Source organism: Lithobates pipiens, unplaced genomic scaffold (genome assembly GCF_037356315.1).
Source record: "Lithobates pipiens isolate NorthernLeopardFrog02 unplaced genomic scaffold, aLitPip1_a1.2 Scaffold_16, whole genome shotgun sequence".
Classification (NCBI taxonomy): domain Eukaryota; kingdom Metazoa; phylum Chordata; class Amphibia; order Anura; family Ranidae; genus Lithobates; species Lithobates pipiens.
Window position 1 is genome coordinate 588,243,324 of NW_027507748.1, and position 24,006 is coordinate 588,267,329.

At 46.6% G+C, this 24,006-nt stretch overlaps 1 protein-coding gene across 2 annotated transcripts in view; it reads right to left on the reverse strand.

Moving 5' to 3' along the window:
• Positions 1–21,755, reverse strand: part of LOC143983794 (sterol O-acyltransferase 2-like) — a 306,186-nt gene extending 284,431 nt beyond the window's left edge. Inside the window, exon 1 of one of the 2 annotated variants that reach the window (XM_077483882.1) lies at positions 21,606–21,754. In XM_077483882.1, the coding sequence (XP_077340008.1) occupies positions 21,606–21,693 (88 nt within the window). In that variant the 5' untranslated portion in view covers positions 21,694–21,754. Of the gene's footprint in view, positions 1–21,605 lie in introns of both variants that reach the window. The other variant, XM_077483884.1, reaches the window with a different exon arrangement.
• Between the last annotated feature and the right edge of the window lie 2,251 nt (positions 21,756–24,006).

A 24,006-nucleotide genomic window follows, 5' to 3' on the forward strand; every position in this document is an offset into this window, starting at 1 on the left:
GGTATGCTGTCACACCGGAGGAGGTTCCGAGAGACGAGCAAGCAGACTGGAGACTCATATACCGAGTGGGCATGCCGCCTACACTGCACGGCATCCCACTGGGTCATTGGTTGCCAAGCAGTATCTGGGGGAAGAGGTACTGCAGCTGTTCCTGCTGGAGAACTTCTTTGACAAGCTGTCCCCAGAAGTCAGAGTGGGTCCGGGACTAAAAACCTTTCACCTTGCCTGAAGCAGCTCGCCTGGTGGACGAATACACAAACACCCACAAACTGGATAACCCTGTGGTCAAGACAATATGGATAATAATTATCCACAATGTGGATAATCAGCGGCAACCCCTCCAGCTGGCGCCTACCAACCACAGTCATACCGCACTACAGCACCACCTCCAGTGACCACTTTTTCTCAGCAGCCCAGGTTCAACTCCCAGGACTACTCACAACCCATCAGGTGTTTCGGGTGTAACTAGGACACAAAAAGCCAGACTGCCCATTGAATCCAGCCAGGTAGTCTCAGATGCAGAGAAAGTCAGCAGGGGGGAATCCCCGCACTTCAATGCCTATGGCTCACTGCATCGAGGAGGAAGAACATTGGGGTGTTCTGCACAAGGCTGATCCAGTACAAGCAGCTAACCAGGACAAAAGACAGCAACACAGGCAGACTGTCCGGGTTAATGGAAAGGTAGCCAATGGCCTACGTGATACTGGCGCCACCATGATCCTACTACAGAAGAAACACATCCCAGAGAGCCAACACACCGGAGACACTGTAGCCGAAGACACTGTAGCGGTAAGGGTTGCAGGAGGCACCATTTTCCAGCTACTCATTGCCCGTGTTCACCTGGATGGGGGGGGGTTGGTTCGGGACACGTGAATGTGGGGGTGATGAAGGATTTGCCAGCGGATTTACTACTGGGGAATGATTTAGCTCCCCCTCATTTCTGCTTACACCCCGATGGGCCCCACTGAAGCCAATCCAGTGACTACCCGTGCTCAGACCGTGCTGTTCGAACCAACGCGCTTGCTGCCAAGACCCAGGTAAGACTATCTTCCGACATGTACCTTAGATCAGGCTCCACTAGGCTGGGATACCCCAGAGGCATTTGGGAGGGAAACCCAGGAGGATCTGACCTTACACAAGTTAGATGGGGAACTTTATGAATGGGTGGGGGATAGACTGTATAGGATCCCTAAACCATCCTTGAGAAATAAAGCCCCTTCGCAGAAACGACAGCTGGTGGTACCCAAGAAATACCAGCTGGAGATTCTGCAAATGATGTACTACTAGCAGGACATCTAGAGCCCCATCGCACAGCCCATAGAATTACACAGAATTTCTACTTGCCCAATTTTAACCAGGATGTGCGACAGTACTGCAAAACATGCAACACATGTCAACGGGATGGTAAGCGGGGAGACCACCCTATGGCCAGACTTATGTCCATGCCTATTATTGGGGAGCCCTTTTACCGCATAGCCATTGACATTGTGGGTCCCTTGGCCATGCCTAGTCCAACCGGGACGAAGTATATTCTCACCGTGTTGGACTACACCAACCATTACCCAGAGGCAGTAGCTATGTCCAACATTGAAACAGAGACAGAAGCTGATGCCCTGGTTAAGATATTTACTAGAGTGGGGTTCCCTAAGGAGATTCTCTCTGACCAGGGAACACAGTTTACCGCTGTGCTCAGCCAGCATTTGTGGAAGGTGTGCAATATTAAGCCCTTGCTGAGCTCACCTTACCACCCCCAGACTAATGGTCTCTGTTAGCGCTTTAACGGAACACTCAAGCAAATGCTGGAGGACCTTTTCGGATGCTTGCAGAGACAGAGAGATTCCTGCCTCACCTGTTATTTGTGTACAGAGAGGTACCCCAGGGTTCTCTCCCTTCGAGTTACTCTATGGGAGAAGGGTCTGCGGACCCCTCAATCTCATTAGAGGACACTGGGAGGGAGAGAGAGAGCAGGAGGGGACCCCCATAGTGCCCTATGTTCTGGAACTCAGGGACTGCATGGAGCAACTGTCTCTGATGGTAAGGGAGAATCTCCAGGTGGTCCAGGGGAGACAGAAGAGATGATAGGATCGGGGGACCTGACAACGTATCTTCCAGGTTGGACAGAAGGTCTTCGTGCTCAAGCCTGTGAAGACTGACAAGATGCAGGCATCTTGGCAGGGCCCGTATAAAGTAGTAGCCCAAGTATGTGATACTACCTATGTTATTGCCAGCTGTGCAGGTGAAAGAATTCAGCGAACCTTTCATGTGAACATGCTGAAGGAATATCAGGAATGGCAGGAGGATGTTGCTGCAGTATGTACCCCTGCTGTGGACGACTCAGAAAGTTTACCCCTCCCAGACTTACTAGAGAGAGAGACCCCCAGACTGACCTCATTAGCCTTGTACAGCTAGGGGATCGGTTAAGTCCCAAAAATAAGGAACAAGCTAAGCGACTTTTGTGGGAGAAACAGGCGACTTTTTCCCCAAAAATTCGGGCTACACGACCCTGGCTGTGCATAAAATTAGAGACCCCTGGACAAGCACCCCTTCGACAGCCCCCCTACTGTATCCCTGAAGCAGTCCGAGAAGGAATGCAGAAGGAGATACAAGAGATGATTCCGTTAGGAGTCATTGAGCCCTCTGACAGCCCTTGGGCCTCGCCTGTAGTCCTGGTGCCTAAGAAAGATGGAACTACCCGGTTCTCCGTTGACTACAGGCGACTCAATGAGAAGACCACCACTGACACCTACCCGATGCCCAGGGTAGACGAACTGCTAGATTGTGTAGCCAGGGGATGTTATTTAACTACAATAGACCTGTGTAAGGCCTATTGGCAGATTACCCTGGCTATCCGCATGTTACACCTTTTGGCCTGTACCAGTCTAAGGTCATGAAAAATGCCCCTTCCAACGTATGGTGGATAGGCTCCTTGATGGCTGTCAGGATTTTGCATGTGCATACCTGGATGATATTGCGATCTACAGTGGGTCTTTGGAGAAGTATCTGGTCCACGTAGGGGTGGTTCTGGACAAAATTTGGGCCGCAGGCCTGACCTTGAAATCAGACAAGTGCCATCTAGGCATTCCTGTTCGACCCTCAATACAGAGCCTCATCTCGTACTTGGGGGGAGAATTATTCGTATGGGTTTCTTGTCCAGTAGCTGCCTTGGTGTTCGAGAAGGGAATGTCCTAAACAACTTTAACCCCTTTCATACTCGGGGTGTCATTACAGCAGTGTTGGCAATCCAGCTTAAAAATTTGTGTAGGTAGCCTCATATCAGCAAATGTCAGCTGAAGAGTAGGTAAGGAACCATCTGCTCCTCATCTGTGGATATCACATCCATTGCTTTTTATTGTGCGACTCACCCAGTGGACTGAAGCAGCTCCTGCGTGGTTAATACCCTTCATCCTTTTTTTAATTATTTTTTATTTTAGAAAAAGAAAGGTTACATAACAGAGCCTCTGGGCATTCCCTGGATTAAAGTGCATAAAACATTAGGCAAGGCATATCATACCTTAACTACTGGCCTAAACCAGTTAAACAACAAAAAAACAACCCTGTAGCTTGCTGCTAAAAATGACAGGATAAGTGTAACGCTCAACAATTAACATATGTAGCGGCAGCTCCTGAAGAGCACGCGCTATGGGGTTTTTCAAAGTTAAAGTTATGCCTGAACTGCAGTTTGGTTTGGGTACAATTGTCTAAATTAGACTTCGGCATCAGTCTGACTGGACTGTGAGATGTTCAACCTGGCCACAGTGGGCACTGTCTCTTCTGGCAGGCATGGAACTATGGTCTAGTTAGGTGCTTAAGTTACTCTCTCTCTCGGAGCCCACCCAGTGGGAGTGGCGCTCTCGCTGTGCTTTCTGCGAGGGGGTATTTAAGGTGCAGACGTCACGTGGTTTGGGGTTCTGGTCCAGAATGATGTACTGACTTCATGGTCCTGGTCCTCCTGACCAGCCCCCAGGAAGGCTATGGCCTGGGGTGCGGATTCACCAGATTTTGATGTCTCGGGGCTGGCTAGTCCGAGGCAAGGAAACTAAAGGAGGATTCTGAGGTGGTTGGATGCCGTCTCTGGTTTGGGAGACCCAGTGATTTCAAGCATTCCAGGGTAGGACTCTTCAGAAGAAGGCCACGTATGGGTTGGTTTCTTAGTGAGAGCCTGGAAGGGCTGAAGTACCCAAGAGAATCTGGTCTCGTGGATACTGCCAAGCTGGCTGAAAGATCCAGGTATCTTACGAGTGTTCAAGTTTAGTTTCCCTACGTGTTGTACAACAACGTCTGTGGCAAAGACTTGTTCCTGAGTAGGGATGAGCTTCGTGTTCAAGTCAAACATACGTTCGACTCGAACATCGGCTATTCGCCCGTTCGGCAAATTCCGAACATTTTTGGGCCGTTCGCGCCAAATTCGTGTGGCACTCACGGCCCACAATGCACTGCGATTGCGCAGTGCATTGCTGGCTCATGATTGGCCAAGCATGCACTGTGACCCCGCATGATTGGCCAATCACAGCGCCGGCAGTGAGGAGAGCCATGATTGGCCACAGGCAGGATGCCTGTGGCCAATCATAGCTCAGGCTGTGTAGTACACGCCCCACACTATATAAGGCCGTCAGCGCGGCGGCCTTGTGTAGTGTGTTGGCGTCTGTAGCAGTTAGTGGGTGTTCTGTGTACCTTCAACACAGTATACACCGATCGTTATCGGACGATTTTTCGTTCTTGCTCTTCTGTAGTGGTTGTTGTCTGCGTGCCCTGACCGCAGTATACACCGCTATATTCACCTATATAGCTAGCGATGTATCTATCTTTTATAATAGAGCTTGCAGTCAGTGTTAGGAGATTGTGCGCGCTGTCTGCGTGCTCTGAACCCAGTATACACCGCTATATCCACCTATATAGCTAACTATCTTGCTCGTTTTAAATAGAGCTTTCAGTCAGTGCTAGGAGATTGTGCGTGCTGTCTGCGTGCTCTGAACCCAGTATACACCGCTATATCCACCTACATAGCTCTTCTCTATTTGAGCCATCTGCAGGAGTTAGTGGAAGTTGTGTGTGCCTCCAGCACAATATACACTACCCAATTGCTGGTTTTCCCAACTCCCTTCAGGCCATTACCATGTCTGGAAGGCCAGCAAGGAGAGGCAGACAGGCACGAGCCAATAAAAGAGGGTAAGCAGGCTCTGTGTCTAGAGACAACAGTGCTGGTCTTGGACGCGGTGCATCATCATGATCAGCACGTGGCCATGGGACACGCTTGTCCTTTTCGGCAGCTGGACATGTTGAGCCGCAACATGCCAACGACTTGGTAGAGTGGATGACCAAGCCCTCTTCATCCTCTCTCACCCAGGCTCAGGGTACTAGCAAAGCAGCTGCCAACGCATAGTCTTCCCTCCTCTCAATGTCACCATCAGTGACTCCTTCCCTAGACCCACCACGTCCTCTTGAGGAGTCTCCTGAACTCTTTGAGCACAGTGTTGGGTACATGCTCCAGGAGGATGCCCAGTGTTTTGTAGGCTCTGATGATGATACTCAGCTAGAGGAAGGCAGTAGCATGAATGCAGAGAGAGGGGATGCTCAAGAAGGACAGCAATCTGGCAGTCATGTTCCACAAGCTGCAGCATACTGCCAGGTTTGCTCCAGCGATGAAGAGGGAGGGGATGATGAGGGCACTTACTCCACGTGGGTGCCTGGTAGGAGAGAGGAGGAGGAGGCACGTGTCCAACGAGGCAGGATGCCCTCCGGGGGCCAGCTTAGGGGCAGCACACCGACTGAATCACACCGCAGAGCTCCGCCTGTGCAGGGCGCTGCCTCTGCACGTTATTCTAAAAGTTCTTTGGTGTGGGCCTTTTTTGAGACGAGTGCATCAGATTGCACCGCTGCTATTTGCAACATATGTCTCAAGCGTATCTCGCGTGGCCAAAACATCAGCCACTTGGGCACCACATGCTTGACCAGACATATGTTACCTGCCATGCAGCTCGTTGGCAAGCGTACCTCAAAGACCCACACCAAAGAACAAAGTGGACCTCTCCTTGCTCCTCATCAGCTGGGATCTCCAACCCCACTAGACCTTCAGTCCTCTCTGAAACCTGCTCTGAGAGGAATGAAGGTGTAGAATTAGGTGTGTCACAGCCAAGTGCTTCCGGGCACTCTGCTAGCAGTACACCCACGTCCGATTATAGCAGGCAAATGTCCCTGCCCCAGCTGCTGGACCGGCGAAAGAAGTTCACTCCCAGCCATCCACATGCCCAGCGGTTGAATGCTAGCTTGGCTAAATTGCTAGCACTTCAACTGCTGCCTTTTCAGTTGGTAGACTCGGCCCCCTTCCGCGAGTTTGTACAATGTGCGGCTCCTCAGTGGCAGGTCCCCAAACGCCACTTTTTCTCACGGAAGGCGATTCCGGCTCTCTACCGGCATGTGGAAGGCAATGTCCTTGCCTCGCTGGACAGGGCAGTCAGCGGTAAGGTGCATATTACCGCTGACTCATGGTCCAGCAGGCATGGACAGGGACGTTACCTGTCTTTCACGGCCCATTGGGACACTCTTCTGGCAGCTGGGAAGGATGCAGGACAAGGTGCAGTAGTGTTAGAGGTTGTTCTGCCACCACGCCTCCAAAATGCTACTATTGGTTGTGACACACCTCTCTCCTCCACCCCCTCCTCTTCTTCTTCCTTCATGGCCTCTTCCAGTGCTCTGTCCTCAGAACCAGCGGTGCTCCGTAGGCGTTCCAGGGGCTACACAAGTACGCAGGCAAAACTATGCCATGCCGTGCTTACGCTGGTTTGTTTGGGGGACAGGAGCCACACTGGCACAGATGTTTTGTCAGCTCTGCAGGGACAGGCCAAGAGGTGGTTGACGCCACGCCAGCTTAAGCCAGGAATGGTGGTTTGCGACAATGGCACCAACCTCCTCTCCGCCCTCCGACAGGGACAACTGACCCATGTGCCCTGTGTGGCTCACCTCCTTAACCTGGTGGTGCAGCGGTTCTTGGGCAGGTACCCCGGCTTACAGGATGTCCTGAAGCAGGCCAGAAAAGTCTGTGTGCATTTCCGCCGATCATTTAATGCCTGTGCTCGGCTGGCTGAGCTCCAAAAGGAGTTGAACCTGCCCAAGAACCACCTTATATGTGACATGCCCACCAGGTGGAACTCAATGTTGGCAGGGTCAGGGGAGCTCGTATTTTTCTCACCACGCCAGTGGGGCATGTTCAGGGATGCATGCACTGTCCTGTCACCGTTTGAGGAGGCCACAAGGATGGTGAGCAGTGACAGTGCATGCATCAGTGACACTGTACCTCTTGTCCACCTCTTGGAGCATACACTGCGTGGAATAATGGACAGGGCACTTGAGGCAGAACAGAGGCAGGAAGAGGAGGACTTCCTTGCCTCTCAAGACCCCCTTTATCCAGACAGTGTTCCTGCTGTGCCACCCATCACACAGGAAGAGGATGAGGAGGAGGAGGATGATTGTGTCAGCATGGAGGTGGAGGCTGGCACTCAGCATCAGCAGCAGCAGTCTTGTAGGGATGATTTACAGTCCCAAGAAACCCGTGGACTTGTGCGTGGCTGGGATGAGGTAGCTGCGGATCATGTTGTCCTTAGTGACCCAGAGGACTCCGGACTGAATGCCTCAGCTAACCTACGCTGCATGGCCTCCCTGATCCTGCAAAGCCATGCAGAAGGATCCTCGTATTCTTCGGATCAAGGAGAGGGACCATTACTGTCTGGCCACTCTCCTTGATCCACAGTACAAGGGTAAGGTTGCCGACCTTATCTTGCCATCGCAGAGGGAGCAGAGGATGAGACATCTCCGGGAGGCCTTGCAGAAAGGTCTGTGCAACGCGTTCCCAGAGACTGGGAGGTTACAATCTCCTGGTCCTGGACAACGTGTTGCTGAGGCATCGGTCAGAAGAAACGGTGGAGAAGGCGGCCGTCTGACCGATGCTTTCAGACAATTTTTTAGTCCGCAGCCCCAAGGTATGATCGGTTCCAGCAACCATCGCCAGCGTCTGATTTACATGGTGCAGGAATACCTAGGGGCAAGGTCAGACTTGGACACCTTTCCCACCGAAAATCCTCTGGCTTACTGGGTCTTGAGGATGGATCACTGGCCAGAGCTTGCACAGTATGCAATTGAGCTACTGGCCTGTCCTGCATCCAGCGTTCTTTCGGAACGCACCTTCAGTGCTGCTGGTGGCTTTGTTACCGATCACAGGGTGCGCCTGTCCACTTAATCAATTGATCGACTGACCTTCATAAAGATGAATCAGTCTTGGATCACCCACAGCTAACAAGCATCTGAAGCTGATGTAACCGAATAATTTTTTTTTTTAAATATCCCATCCCTTCAAGACTGCCTATGCTGATGCTGAGTGACTGTCCTGTTATGTTGATTGTCTATCCTCTTCCTCATCCGCTGATATGTTGGAAGAACATTTCTGGTTCTGGGTGATGCCATCAGCCCAATTTTTCTGCCCCTGTTTAACAGGGGCGTTTAATTACAATTTTTGATGCAATGCTTTGCAGAAGTGCTAATTCCTGCACTAAAACTAGAGTATATGGGAGAGGTTGCAGTGTCGTGGCACCAGTACCAGTGCCTAAGGCCCAATTTTTCTGCCCCTGTTTAACAGGGACATGTAATTACAATTCTTGATATAATATTTCATAGGAGGGCCCGTTCCTGTGCCCACCCAGAGTAACTGTGAGGACTTATAGTGTTGTGGCACCAGCACCACAACCACCAAAGTCAATTTTTCTACCACTGTTCAACAATGGCATGTAATTACAATTCTTGATATAATCGTTCACAGCAGGGCGCTCCAGCGCCCACCAAGAGTCACTTTGAGGGCTTACAATGTTGTGGCAAAACCAACACCTTGTTCCGCCATTTCTGCAGAGCATATAGGGCAGGCCCCTACTTTCAAACATCCAACTTACAAACATCTCCTACTTGCAAACGGAAGGAGACAACAGCAAGTGAGATGAAAAAAGACGGACGGCAAAACAAATTATACAGGGGTGATAACCCTTCCCTATGTTTTCCAAAAAGCTTAAAAATATTTTTTTTGACTGGAGCTACACTTTAAAAATGTACCAGTTGAAAATTACAAACAGATTCAACTTAACACAACAAGCCTACACAGTCCCTGTCTTGTTTGCACCGCCTGTATACTGCTGTTCTGAGTATATAGGGCCTGGGGGCCACACGTATTTCCTTTTTTTAATATGGGTACGGGGTTCCCCTTAATATGCGTACAAGACCCAAAGGGGCTGGTAATGGGCAGGGAGGGCTACCCATGCCATTTTTCTCAATGATTTTCAACCATATTTCAGGAACCAGATATAACATTAAAAGCGCAAGCAGTTTTAAATGACGTTATTTCCGTTAAATGTCATTTTGTGCAGGGACTGTTCTAAACACGGGAGACACGTGGCACTTCACAGGCATACTACAGACAACCCCCAGGCACGATATTTAAAGGAATATTTCACTTTTTTTTTTCACTTTAATCGTCATTAAAATCAGTGCTCCCGCCAAAACGGCCATTTTAAAAAACATTTTAGGCATTGACCCATGTCCTCTGGGGCAGGAGCCAGGTCCCCAAACCCTTTTTAGGACAGCATCTTGCATATTAGCTGTTAAAATTAGCACTTTTAATTTCGAACGTTCGAGTCCCATAGACTTCAGTGGGGTTCTAAAGTTCGTACGAATTTGGGGTCCGTTCGAAAGTTCTGGTGCAAACCTGGGGGTGTTTGGCTCATCCCTATTCCTGAGTAAGCACCTTGTTGGCTGCTAGGCCTTGTGAGAGAAGGACTGTCTAATTTGAGTGAACATCCAGTTGCAAATGGCTATTCTCTGGATGCAGTCAAAGTAAGCAAGTTCTTCAACATTTTGACTTTGACACTTAGCCCCCGTACACACTGTCGGACATTCCGGCAACCAAATCTGTCAGATAAATACCGACGGATTTAGTCCGGAAGTGGTGTTACATACACACGGTCGGACTCAGTTGTCGGAAATTTCCAGTTGGCAAGAACGCGGTGACATAAGCCACGTACGACGGCACTAGAAAAGGGAAGTTCAGCACCACGTCCGGCACCCTTTGGGCTCCTTCTGCTGATCTCGTGTTTATCGCGTGTTAGTAGAAGCTTGGTGAGAGACGATTTGCGCTTTTCAGATTTGTGCTTCAGTTCGTTACTGCTCTTCAGTCTGTGCGTATCTGATTATCAGTGCGTGTAGTCAGTAAGCATTTGTTGCTCATTGTGGACTATATCTTGGTATAGTACGCTTTGATTTGCATTGCTTATTGTCTGCTCGTTTCTGCTTTTCAGCTCATTTTTTCAGGCATTGCTCTTTATCGGTGCTTTCTGTGGTATGTTCTGACCAGCCAACCGTTTTAAGCCATGTTTCGTGTACGTACTCGGCATAGAGTTTGTGCTGTGCAGGGGCTTGGTGTTGGGCTTTTAGCTTTCACACAAGCCCGGTCCATGAACAGGGCGAGGAGGAGTTTGTGGACCAAGAATTGGTTGCGCCAGCGTGACCAGTTCTCGCACATGCCTTTGCTCAGGGAGAATAATCCTGATGATTTCAGGAATTATCTCCAGATAACGGACCTCGTTTTTCACTGTCTGCTGGCTTTGCTGTCCCCTTATATCACCAGGCAGGATACCTGCATGCGGCAAGCCATCACTCCGGAGTAGAGGCTTATTGCCACGTTGTGCTACTTGGTGACAGGGAGAAGCCTTCAGGACCTGAAGTTCTCCACAGGCATCTCCCCCAGGCTCTGGGGATCATTATACCAGAGACCTGTTCTGCCATCATTCAGGTCCTGCAGAAGGACTATATGAAGGTAAGTTTTCTCCATTAACATCACATTCTATGTATTTAATGATTGCTAATGTATTGGATTTCTTTCCTCGTTCCCTAATTACCATGACTGCAATATGCTCTAATTGATATGCTGTGCCCCTTTGTCCTCATGCATGCTGGAAGCTTTTCAAGTTCCTTTTTTTGTCCTTCATGCAGATTTGCCTTCACTAACTTCCCCAGCATGCTCTTCTGGGGCCATAAATCTATAGTCTAGTCACTTAGCAATGTCTTTTGTCAGCTCCATAGTATTGCTTTCCCCTAAATACCCCCTAAAATGTGTACAAATGTTATGTGTGTGCTTAAATTCATGCAGAGTGCCATTTTTTTTTTGGTTGGGCTAAACTCATTGGGAACCCCCCTCCCCCCAACTGCTAGGTCAGCTGATAGCAATCCACCATCTGCTGACTTTGCCAAACCCAATACACACTCTACCTACCTTTTTTCTGGTCAGATTTATGGACAAATTCACCAAAGCATGTAGTGCAAGGGCCTGCCTCAATACTTTCAAATGCTACAGTTTCTAGGTTTTTTTTTCTCCTATTATTATCTTGATAGGTAATAGAAGAATGTCAAAATGTGCTTACATTTTTTAATTTTTTTTGGTATTATGACACTTCTTACCTGTCCGGTGGGCTGCCAATAGTGTAAGTAAGGAGGCGCTGGCCAAAGTATCACACATTATTTCTGCATTCAGCTCTCAATGAAGTGGAGAGGGTTACCTGTCCAAAACATCCCCCCCCCCTCATTTTTTGCAAGGGCCCATCAGATGGGGGGGGGGGGTGGGGGGTGATGACTCTGATAAGGGGACCTTATACTTTAGGCTTTAAATACTCATTTCCCAAAATGTTATACTGATCTTGGCCAAAAATGTTTGTGTCTAATCTGCTTGCAATGTTAATGTGCAAAATTAGTAATTTTTTGTCTTGTTTCACTCCACAGTTTCCTTCAACGCCACAGGAATGGAAGACTGTGGCCTCCCCCTTTGCCAGCCGTTGGGACTTTCCCAATTTTGGAGGTGCAATTGATGGGAAACACATCCGCATCTTCCCACCCCCCAACTCAGGGTCGTACTATTAGAATTACAAGGGGTTTAATAGTATTGTGATGTTAGCGACCTATGACTTCCTTTATGTGGACGTGGGGCAAAATGGCCGGATGTCGGATGGTGGAGTGTTCACGCGGACTGAATTCTACTGGCGTCTCCAGAGTGGCAGTCTGGGCTTGCCACCCCCAGAGGAGAATATAGAAGAACTCCCGTTCGTTTTCATCGCAGATGAGGCGTTTGCCCTGGCAAACCACCTGATGCGGCCATTCCCGATGAGGACCCTCACCCCGGATCAGAGGATATTTAATTTCTGGCTGGCCAGAGCCAGAAGAGTTGTGGAGAACACTTTTGGAATACTGACCAGCCGTTTCCACCTATATTTGATGCCAATCCACATGGCGGAATATAAACTAAACCACATAGTGCTTGCCTGCTGTTTTCTACACAATTTTTTGAAAAACAAAACAAACATTCAGCTAACTATGTGGTCTCAGTTGGCCCAGATGCAGACTTGCCTGAAAATGACAATCTCACGGCCCTTGAAGCTGCTCGTCCTGGCTTGCGCCCCCCCCCCCCCAAAGCGCCCGCAAGGTCAGAACCCAATACATGGAGTACTTTGTGGGTAGGGGGGATATTGATATGCCAGACAATGTCTGAGAGGCATTTTTTTATAATTTTTTCTTTGAAACTACAATAACCTTTGTTTTCATTTACTACTTGGCTTTGTTTTAGGTGTCTCCTAGGTATTTTTGCTTTTTTGGGCCTTTTTCTACAACAGTGCAAACCCAAGTTCTGAGCAAGAAGAGGTGACAGTCTCTTCTTCAGATAATCTTATTATGTTGTGGGTCTGCCACACACACATCTTGTTTCTGTTGCTAATGTATGTAGTGCATTACTAACAAAAATATTGCTAATTTTCAGCACCATGGCAGAAATATGTGGGGTCAGGAAAATGGCGTGATTGGGAAATGTAAACATCACTGTGGGTGTTATTTACTAAAGGCTAAAGTGCACCTGAAACTGCACTTGGAGTGCAAAGTGGAGTTGCCTTTAGTAAATAACACCCATTGCCACAGAAACCAACAACTTTACTCCAAATCCTGCTTTTGCGCATTGAAAAAGGAAGCCACACATTGTTGATAATTTCACTTTTTACTCAAAGCACATTCACATGTGCGTTTAGAAAAGGGTTTTACAACAAACCAACATATTTGGTGTATAGAAAACATTATTTTGGGTAAAGTTTTTATAACTTTCCATTTTTTTTTGTAAACAGGCATGTATCAAAGCATATCATACAGTACACAGGAACTTACAAAGTTCAGACAATATCAGGCATGAGTATGTACAAACTGTGCCGATATTGCCTTCATCGGATGGGGTGTAACCCCTGGAAAAGCCAAATTTGGAAGATGCACACACTGAGAATACAAAAGTGGCAATTTTCCTCCTGATTCCAGTACATGTTTCGGGGGTGCAACCCCTTCATCTCAGCCACAAAACACGTACATTGATCCCCCATGATGGGAGATAGTACATGTTGACACACTGTATGCATCTTCCAAATTTGGCTTTTGAAAAAATAAAAAACTATGCTAGCTAGTTTGGGGTGTTTCAGACTCTCCCCAAAACATCAATGATGTTCTTCATTTTCTGTTGAACATCATTGATGTTTTTCTGTATATTTTCTAAATCACAATTGCACCTCATTATCTCCCCAATGAGGATCTGGGCACTTTCACTGGTAAAATGTGATTCTTCTTCCACATCACCTAAAAAACAAAAATAAACACAACATGTATTATAAAATATGCAGACATACATTAATTAGCTTACCGGAAGATGTGGTCTCCGACACTCACCTGTTGTGGTGACAATTTGTCCAATTTCAACAATCTCTCCTTTCTCCTCCTCCTCCTCTGCTTCTGGTGTTGGAATTTCCCCTTCTTTGGGAGGAGTGGGGTCCCTGGTGTCCTCAGACGTCCTGAGTCTTCTCTCCCCTATGAGAATGTAAAAAAGGAATACGAAACATTGCTTGGAAGTGTCATACAATTGTGTTTTTTGGCCGAGTTCAAAGGTGAGATGTCAGGACCTGGACTTGAACCCAGGACCTCAGCTGTGTCTGGCAATGAATCTTCTCTCTGAGCTATCTGAGCTGCTGGATAGTGCCTAGATCCTTTAGACAACCCTGCCTTGTACCTTGATCTCTTTGCTCCGCCCATGAACTTCCTGATATAAGCCATGTCTCTGCACTTCCTCCTTGCCAGAATATTGTGCTATCTCCAGCCTGTATCTCGCTCCTGTCTTCCCTGCTGCCGTTTATATTTGCTACTGCTTGTTGTTGACCCTTGGCTTGTTCCACGACTACGCTTCTGCCTGATCCCAACCTGCAACAACTCATTACCGACCTTTTGGCTTGCTTACTGACCACGCTTCTGTTTGATCTTTACCGGCTCTTCCGCTACTGAACCCCGGCTTGCTCACCTCTTGGTGGGGCGATCCTGAGGACCGCGACCTGGTACTAACACGCAGCTAAATCCATCTCCACCATCTGGAGCTCTGGTGAAAACCGGTTAGTACTTAGACTCCGCACGTCAGGTGAGCCTGTGTCATCTGCCAGGGTGACTTCCTGTGTTCCTATCCTGCTGGTTAGTGGTAGTCCTGCAACTACTATAGCAATTGGTCTTTGAGCCTGACCCCTGATCGTGACATGAGAACATTATTTTGGACACTTTCTAAAGCTGGAATATTTACCTGCAGTGTGAAAAACATCGTTTTGGGAGTGGGCTAACGAACGATGTTTAGCACGAACGATTGAACCCATGAACTTGAAAGTGGCCATTTTAAACTGTACAACATTAAATCAGAAGCACATGCAGCAGTATGCAAGGAAAATAATATGGACACATGACAACTACTTTTTTGAAGAACTCGCTTGATCCTTCTGTACTGATCGTGCTCCCTCCGTTTCAGGTCTGACCAGCGTTTTCTCAGTTGATCCTTGGATCGTCGTACCCCAAAATTCTTCTGAAGAAGACTTCACAACTTTAGTCATGATCTTGACCTTTCTGATATTTGGGTTTGGGTAAGGTCCATACTTCCCATCATAGTCGTTCCTCTTCAATATGTCCACCATCTACAACATCTCTCCAAAACACATATTTGAGGCTTTAAATCTTCTCCTCCAGGATCGGGACGTTTCAGGCTCCGGGCTTTCCTCACCCTCCTCCTCGTTAGTGGAACTCTGATTGCGCACCTGCTTTCTCTCCGCCATGTGCTCTCCCCACTGCAACGAAAGAAGGGGCAGGGAATAGTCTAGAAAGAACGTCAGGGGCGGGCGGAGTTTCACACATGCGCACTGTATATAAAATGCAACACGCATGTGTCGTACGTACGATCTGTGAGCATAGTGAGGACGATCGTGCAAACGAAGGTACAATTTTTAACTTGGTACATCACTAGCCTGTACTGCTTCTATATATGCCTATGTTGGGACAAGATTAGACTAGTTTAGCATGGCATTATTATTATTAGGGTTGGTCTTGTGTTGTGTCTTGCAGACAAGATGGATCCCTTCAAGAACTCAAATTTTATGGGGCTATTCATTGATCTGCTCAGGGAGGTGCCCTGCCTGTGGCAGAAGAACAACCCCTTTTATAATGACCGAAGAAAGAGGAAGGCAGCGCTCGAGAAACTACTTGCTTTGGTGAAGATCATGGTCCCCAAGGCAGACATGATCTATGTGATGTTTAAAATTGGTGCCCTGAGGAGTACATATCTCAAGGAGCGAAAGAAGCACCAGGATTCCCTGAGATCAGGAGATCCAGATGCCATTTATATCCCCAGGATGGTGTACTACGAGAAGCTGCATTTTCTGGCAGACCAGGGGGAACCCACGCCACCACTCTCCAGTCTTCCTTCACCCCCAGCTGAGGCTTCTGATGTCCAACCTGGGCCTTCCAGGCAGCAACACGTGGAGGGGCCCAGCTTGAGACAGGTATAGCACTGAACATATTTCTTGTTGTACATTTGATGTTAACTAAATGTTATTATTGATTAGTAAGTTGTGATTTAACAAAGTGGTTTACAGATCAATAGACAGTAGTGATCAAAAATTATTGGGACAAGAATGAAAAATGCTGGGCTCAGAATGATAGTCTGTTCTATTTGCAACAGTCATGAGCACAAAATTGTGTGATTGATGACCACAAAACTGAAACTATGTCCCATTTTCATACACAGGAAGACCTCAGCCAGGAGGAGGCTGTGGCAAGTGGCAGCCAGGAGGAGGTCGACCATCACCCTCCTCCTCTTCCTCCTGCCACAACTACAGGAGCCGAGCCACAGCCTGGAGGGAAGTGACCAAGGAAGACCAGAGAGTGATGGCCTGGGTTCAGTCTGGTCTGACAGAAGATGCATCCTCTTGTAGAACCACAGCCTGGGGACATAGATGGCATCTGCTCTTCCTGATCTCTTGGACTTCTGGACCAGACTGCTCTCCCTGAGATATGTACTCCTCAGGCCACCAATTTTGCATTTTCAAATTAGTTCATGTCTGCCCTGGGGGCCAAAGGCTTCGCCAAATTGACCAGTTTCTCCAGCATTGTCTTCCTGTTTATTTGTTTGACACCTAAATAAAGGTTTTTTTTTTTTTGCTTGAAGAAATACTTGCGTATGTGTTTTACTTCAAAAAGGACAGTTTATTTGTGAGTAGGCAGGTACATTTCAAAAATACAAAGTCAAATGAATAACAAGGGGCACCAACACCAAACAACCTCCTGTAGATTAAAAAATAAAACAATAAATGAAAAAGATAATAATGGTGTTGTGGTAAGTTGACACACAAAACACACCAAAAAAATGCAAAGATGAGCAATCTGTAAAAAAAATAAAAAAAATTAAATAAAAAAAAGATTGGGTAGATGTGACAAATTAAAATATTGTATTGCTGAAATGAGTAAAAAGAATAAAGAAAAATACGTTTGGGAGAAGTGTGTGTGTGTGAATACGAGCATCAAAACAACTTAATTCTTGTAGCATTGTAAAGAAAAGGAATGCGCTGCATGAAAGTATTTTTAACATTGCAGCGTGACGAATGTGCTATAGTGATTACGAGTGGTAGTTTTACCTGAGCGAGTGCTTCAGTCTCAGAATTTTATTGTGAGCATGCGTGGTACCTTGTCTGTCGGACTAGGCTACACACGATCGGAACTGACGTGATCGGATCATGTTTTTTTATAGCCAAGCTGTAAAAACTTGATCCGTCGGATATTCCGACGGAAACAGTCCGATGGAGCCCACACACTGTCGGATTATCCGACAACACGGTCCTATCGGACATTGTCCATCGGAATATCTGACCGTGTGTACAAGGGCTTAGAGTACCTGAACTTCCTTTCCAACCCTCTGATCCCAATTTAAGAGACTGTTCATTGTCTACGTTTTGCAAATAAAATCCATTCAAGTAGATCTGTTGACCCCTAGACATGAAACGAGGAGAGCAGAAGGTGACGGTAAGCCCACATCTAACCAGCAGCTCCTTCGGGGGTAGTGCTACACATATGTGATATACGACAGGCATCTCCCAATAAGTAGGCAGCTATAGGTGTGCGGTTAGTCAGAATGCACCTTATCTTATATGTAAATCAAATCAGACCGATATACCTACAGGGTCTTGTTCTACAGTTGTCATTTCAGACTCTAGCCATATGTTCTAGACCTTTTGAAACTTTAGTGGACATCCTCTACTAGAGTATGTTTCTTTATATAAGGGTACTGCAAGATTGACTAATGATTTCCATGCATTCAGGGTAAGGGCAGACATGGAAGCTCTCCTCTTGAGTATGATGATTTTCCTGGCATAGAAGAGAAGCAATCTTAGTAGTGTACGAACTGCCCTTGAAGGGGCAAGTGCATTCACCAAGCCCAGCAGGAAAATCTCTATCTTGTGAGGTATAGCTTCATCCTTTTTCTAACTGAAAGGAAAATATCTGCACTTCCTGCAAAATGATTCAGCAAAAGAAAAACGTGCATTTATATGGTATGAATGCCCTTCAGTCCTTCAAGACAGAAATGTTTGTAATTATCACAGGTACAACAGTGGAGAGCTATGTCCCTGGGGAACATTTTGACATGTTGGCAACCATGAATCAAAAAGTTTACCAAGACTCCATCACAGGATGGTATTGTGGGGGGTCTTAAAAGTATAGCAGTGCCACATCCAACAAAACTGTTTTAGATCAAAAAGCACATAAGGAACAAAAAAAATAAAAAAAATAAAAAATGGACTTTGTAGGAGATAGAGAGAGAGAGAGACAGAAGACTAACAAAATAGCCAATTAGTATTGTTATCCATAAGCCTACCTCAACACAAAAACCATACAGGAACTACCCCATAGGCAGCCAGATATTAGGTAATGTTGATAATATAGTAGAGAGCATAAACAGACCACAGAGTGACCTAAAGCACAAAAGCATATGTCAAAGGATCAATATGTTATAACTAACAATAGTGATAGGATAGGCATTAAAATGTTTAACACTTGGCTAATCTCACCTGTTAGGCAATGCTAAGGTGTATGGGCCAGAACCACCTAGTATGTTTGTTAAATCGAGAAGACAGATGGTGTATGGGGCGCCTGATAGCAAGCTGAAATACAAAGTATCCTAGCTAGAAACAGCAAAGCTGAGAGGCAGTATGTATCCAATCACTAGATTTGAAAAGATAAAAAATATTGTAGCAATCTAGGGGCTAATAAGGACAAGTCCATGAAGCAACAAAATGACCAAGATAATCATTGTCAAAAGTAAACAATTCATACCTTAACCCTTTCATGACTAAGCCTATTTCTGATATTTGGCATTTACAAGTTAAAATACCTAAATTACTTGGAACCCCAAAACATTATATATATTTATTTATAAGAGCATAAAATGGCGATTGTTACAATAGTTTGTCACACATTATTTGTGCAGCGGTGTTTTAAATGCAACTTTTTGGGAAAAAGGAAACTTTCATGAATGTAAAAAAAAAAAAAAAAAACACAACGAAAAAAACAGTAAAAGTTAGCCCAATTTTTTTTTTGTATAATGTGAAAGATGATGTTACGCTGAGTAAATAGAAACCAAACATGTCACGCTTTATAATTGCACGCACTTGTGGAATTACGACAAACTACGGTACCTAAAAATTTCCATAGGTGACGCTTTAAAAAAAATAATAATAATCCGGTTACCTGGTTAGAGTTACAGAGGAGTTCTAGTGCTAGAATTATTGCTCTCACTCTGATGATCGCGGCGATACCTCACATGTATGGTTTGAACACCGTTTACATATGCGAACGCAACTTCCGTATGAGTTTTCTTTGCTGCGCGAGCTTGTGGCCACTTTAAAAAAAATGTGTCTTATTTAATTTTAAAATTAATAATTGTTAAAAAAAAAAAAAGTGATCACTTTTATTGATGTCACAAGGAATGTAAACATCCCTTGTGACAGTAATAGGTGGTGACAGGTACTCTTTATGGAGGGATCGGGGGGTCTAAAAGACCCCCCGATCCCTCCTTTTATACTTCGAAGTATACAGATCGCCATTTTTTGGCGATTCTGAATACTGTATTTTTATATTTTTTAAACCGGCACCATTGGCAGCCGAGTAAACAGGAAGTTCATGACGTCACTTCCGTGTTTACGATCAGGAGGCTGGAATGAAGCCGCTTACGGCTCCATTCCAGTTTGTCCCTAGCCACCAGAAGCAGCGGATTGTTCATCTGGGCTCCCGATGGATCGGGAGCCCCGGTAAGAGTGGCGGGGGGGTGTCCACTCCCGCTCCTCCGGCATAATAGCCGAGCGGCTTTTAGCATCATCGGTTGTTATAGCTGGATAGCCGGCTCTAAAAAATAAAACAGTACCGGGATGATGCCCGCAGCTGCACAAATAGAGTTTTTTTTGGTGGTATTTAATCACAGCTGGGTTTTTTTTTTTTTAAGCAAAAAATAAGGAACATTTTGAAAATTAAATAAATAAATCATGTTTAACCAGTTAAGGACCGCCGCATGGAGATGTACGTCAGCACAATGGCACCAACAGGCACAAGCACGTACCGGTACGTGCTTGCCTTCCAGCGGGTGGGGGGTCCGATCGGACTCCCTCCCGCTGGCTGCGGTGGTCCGTTTCGCTTCAGGAGCGATCCGGGATGAGGGAATGGCCGTTGGTTTCTGGCCATCCCCTCTCGATCGCTCCTGGCGAATTAGAAGCTTCCCCTGCCTGTGTATTGTAAACACAGACAGGGAGGAAATGATGTCACTCTCCTCGTGGTGGTCTTTTTGACAGGACGGCGAGGAGAGAAGACATCCAAGTAAGTGCACCAACAGTCCACTGACACATAGGCACACTTTTCACCCCAGTTTTTATATAGCGATAAGTACCCCCATATAATACCTAATAAAGGTTTTAACCCCCTGATTGCCCCTAGTTAACCCTTTCACCAGTGATCACTGTATAAGTGTTACGGGTGACGCTGGTTAGGTAGTTCGCTTTTTCTAGCATCAGGGCACCCGCCATTTATTACCCAATAAAGGTTTAACCCCCTGATCACCCGGCGGGTGATATCAATTAGGTTTTAGGGTCAGATAGGGTCTGCGTCGCCCCGCGCTAGGTTAGTGCCAGTACCGCTAACACCCACGCACAAAGCATACACCTCCCTTAGGCCGCGTACACACGCGCGGACTGTTCGCCCAACCTTGTTCGTCAAACAGTTTGACAAACAGTCCGCTCAAAATTAGCATGAACGGACTTGACCACACACGATGAACGAACAGTCCGCTGAAACCGTGCGCGATGACGTGAACGGCACGTACGACGGGACTAGAAAACGACGTCCTATACACTGCAATGCAACCTTCGGCATGTAAATCCTTTCGGAGTATGCGCGGAACTTAGGTTGACGAACAAGCCTACACACGAGCGGACTGTCCGCTCAAACCAAGTTTCAGCGGACAGTTTTACGGAAATTCCGAAAAACTTTGTTCGTCAGACTGTCCGCTGAAACTGTCCGCTAAAGCCCACACACGAGCGGACTGTCCGCTGAAACACTGTTCAGCGGACAAAGTTGGGCGAACAGTCCGCCCGTGTGTACGCGGCCTTAGTGGTATAGAATCTGAACAGATCAATATCTGATCAGATCTATACTAGCATCCCCAGCAGTTTAGGGTTCCAAAAAAACGCATTGTTAGCGGGATCAGCCCAGATACCTGCTAGCACCTGCGTTTTGCCCCTCCACCCAGCCCAGCCCACCCAAGTGCAGTATCGATCGATCGATCACTGTCACTTACAAAACAACACACATAACTGTAGTGCAATTTTTGGAACAGTGGAAGTGCTTCTTTTGGTACAGTATAGTGTGTTTTTTGCACTTTAGACTTTAATTGGACCACATGAAAATGCATTTACGGCTGGGTTTTGTGTTTAACTATTAGTCTCCATCTCCTGAAGCATGAAAATGCCCTACAAGAAAAACACACTGAAACATACATTATTATGCATCAGCACTAGTGTGAACTAAGCTGAATTTTGTCCCCAGTGTGCAGGTAAATTTAATAAACTATTATATGTATAAGAAGCACTGTTGACAGCATAGCATTCATAAATCATACATATACATATACTCAAACAGACCTAAACACAAGAAGTAATTACCATTTTGTTTTGCGCAGGTTTGGTCCTTGGTGTGGTCACTATTCCTGTTCCGTAATGTGGAGTCTGATGAGTCCTCAGTAGCTGCCATGGTGTTTTACTACAAATGTTTACAAAGGAGGAGATGCTCTGAGCTCTGTTTCACTCCGTGAAAGCATATCAAGCTTCCTATTTCTTTTATTTATTGTCCTTCCTCCCTTCCCCCAAATGGTCAAGAGTTCTGCCAAGCTTAATGCTGATGTCAACGCAGAATCCAATAACCTTTGGAATTAAAGGGAACTTTGAGCCATCTATACAAAATGATCTGATGCCAAGAAAAACTAGCACTTATGTGTTATTCAGACCTTCCGATCCCAATCTAATATTTCACTCTCTACCTTGTAACCTGGTAGACAAAACGTAACCACTTCAGCCCCAGAAGGTTTTACCCCCTGTAACATTGGGGGTTGTTTTTGCTTAAGGGTAGAGCTTACCAATGAGCTGAGTCCACGCCAGATATGCTGTTTTAAAGGCTTGTAGGCCCACTTCTATTAACCACTTAATAACCGCCCTATAGCCGAATGACGGCTTTAGGGCGGTTTCTTAACTGTGGGAGGCCGTCATATGACGTCCTCCCAGAATTCCGCTCTCGCGCGCCCCCTGGGGCGCGCACTCGAGAGCATTCGTGACCGCCGGGTCCACAGGACCCGGCGCATCACGGATCACGGTAAACAGCCGCTCGTCGCGGCCGTTTACCACGTGATCGCTCCGTCAAATGACGGAGTGATCACTTGTAAACAAACCGGCGTCATGTTATGACGCCGGTTCCTCCCTCCCCCTCTCTGTACCGATCGGAACAGCGGAGGGGGAGGAGATCGGTGTCAGCAGCGATGTGGGCTGCATCTGCAGTGCCCACATCGCTGCTCACCGAAAATTAACCCCTCAATTCCCTGCAAATACTCTGCCATTACTCTGCATTACTCTGCAATACCCTGCAATACCCTGCATTACTCTGCATTACTCTGCATTACTCTGCATTACTCTGCATTACCCTGCATTACTCTGCATTACCCTGCATTACCCTGCAATACTCTGCATTACCCTGCAATACTCTGCATTACCCTGCAATACTCTGCATTACCCTGCAATACTCTGCAATAGTCTGCATTACACTGCAATACCCTGCCATTACTCTGCATTACTCTGCATTACCCTGCATTACCCTGCATTACTCTGCAATACCCTGCAATACCCTGCAATACCCTGCAACACTCTGCAACGCTCTGCAATGCTCTGCAACACTCTGCAATGCTCTGCAACACCCACCAATACCCTGCAACACTCTGCAATGCTCTGCAACACCCGCCAATACCGTGCAACACTCTGCAATGCTCTGCAACACCCGCCAATACCGTGCAATACTCTGCAATGCTCTGCAACACCCGCCAATACCGTGCAACACTCTGCAATGCTCTGCAACACCCTCCAATATCCTGCAACGCTCTGCAACGCTCTGCAACACCCGCCAATACCCTGCAACACTCTGCAATGCTCTGCAACACTCTGCAATGCTCTGCAACACCCACCAATACCGTGCAACACTCTGCAATGCTCTGCAACACCCGCCAATACCGTGCAACACTGCAATGCTCTGCAACACCCTCCAATATCCTGCAATGCTCTGCAACGCAATACTCTGAGATACCCAGCCATACTCTGATATACCCAGCCATACCCAGCCATAGTCGGTGATACCCTGCAATACCCAGCCATAGACACACCCCCCCCCCCCTCCCGCCACCCTCCGGTGCTTCTACCGACTCGCCAATACTATCAAATCCAGAATCTTTTTTTTTTTTTTTTTCAGGCTTCCCAGCTTAGAGGTGAGATGTGGGGTCTTATTGACCCCACATCTCACTGTAAAGAGGACCTGTCATGCCATATTCCTATTACAAGGGATGTTTACATTCCTTGTAATAGGAATAAAAGTGATCAAAAAATTTATTTTTGGGGAAAAAAATGTCAAACTAAAATAAATAAAGTAAAATGAACAATACATTTTTTTTTTTTTTTAAAGCGCCATGTGCTCGCATGCAGAAGCGAACGCATACGTAAGTCCCGCCCACATATGAAAACGGTGTTCAAACCACACATGTGAGGTATCGCTGCGTACGTTGGAGCGAGAGCAATAATTCTAGCCCTAGACCTCCTCTGTAACTCAAAACATATAACCAGTAAAAAAAAAATTAAATCGTCACCTATGGGGATTTTTAAGTAGCGACGTTTGGCGCCATTCCACGAGCCTGTGCAATTTTGAAGAGTGACATGTTAGGTATCGATTTACTTGGTGTAACTTCATCTTTCACATTATGCAAAAATTGGGCTAACTTTACTGTGTTTTTTTTTTTTTTAAGCACAAAACAGT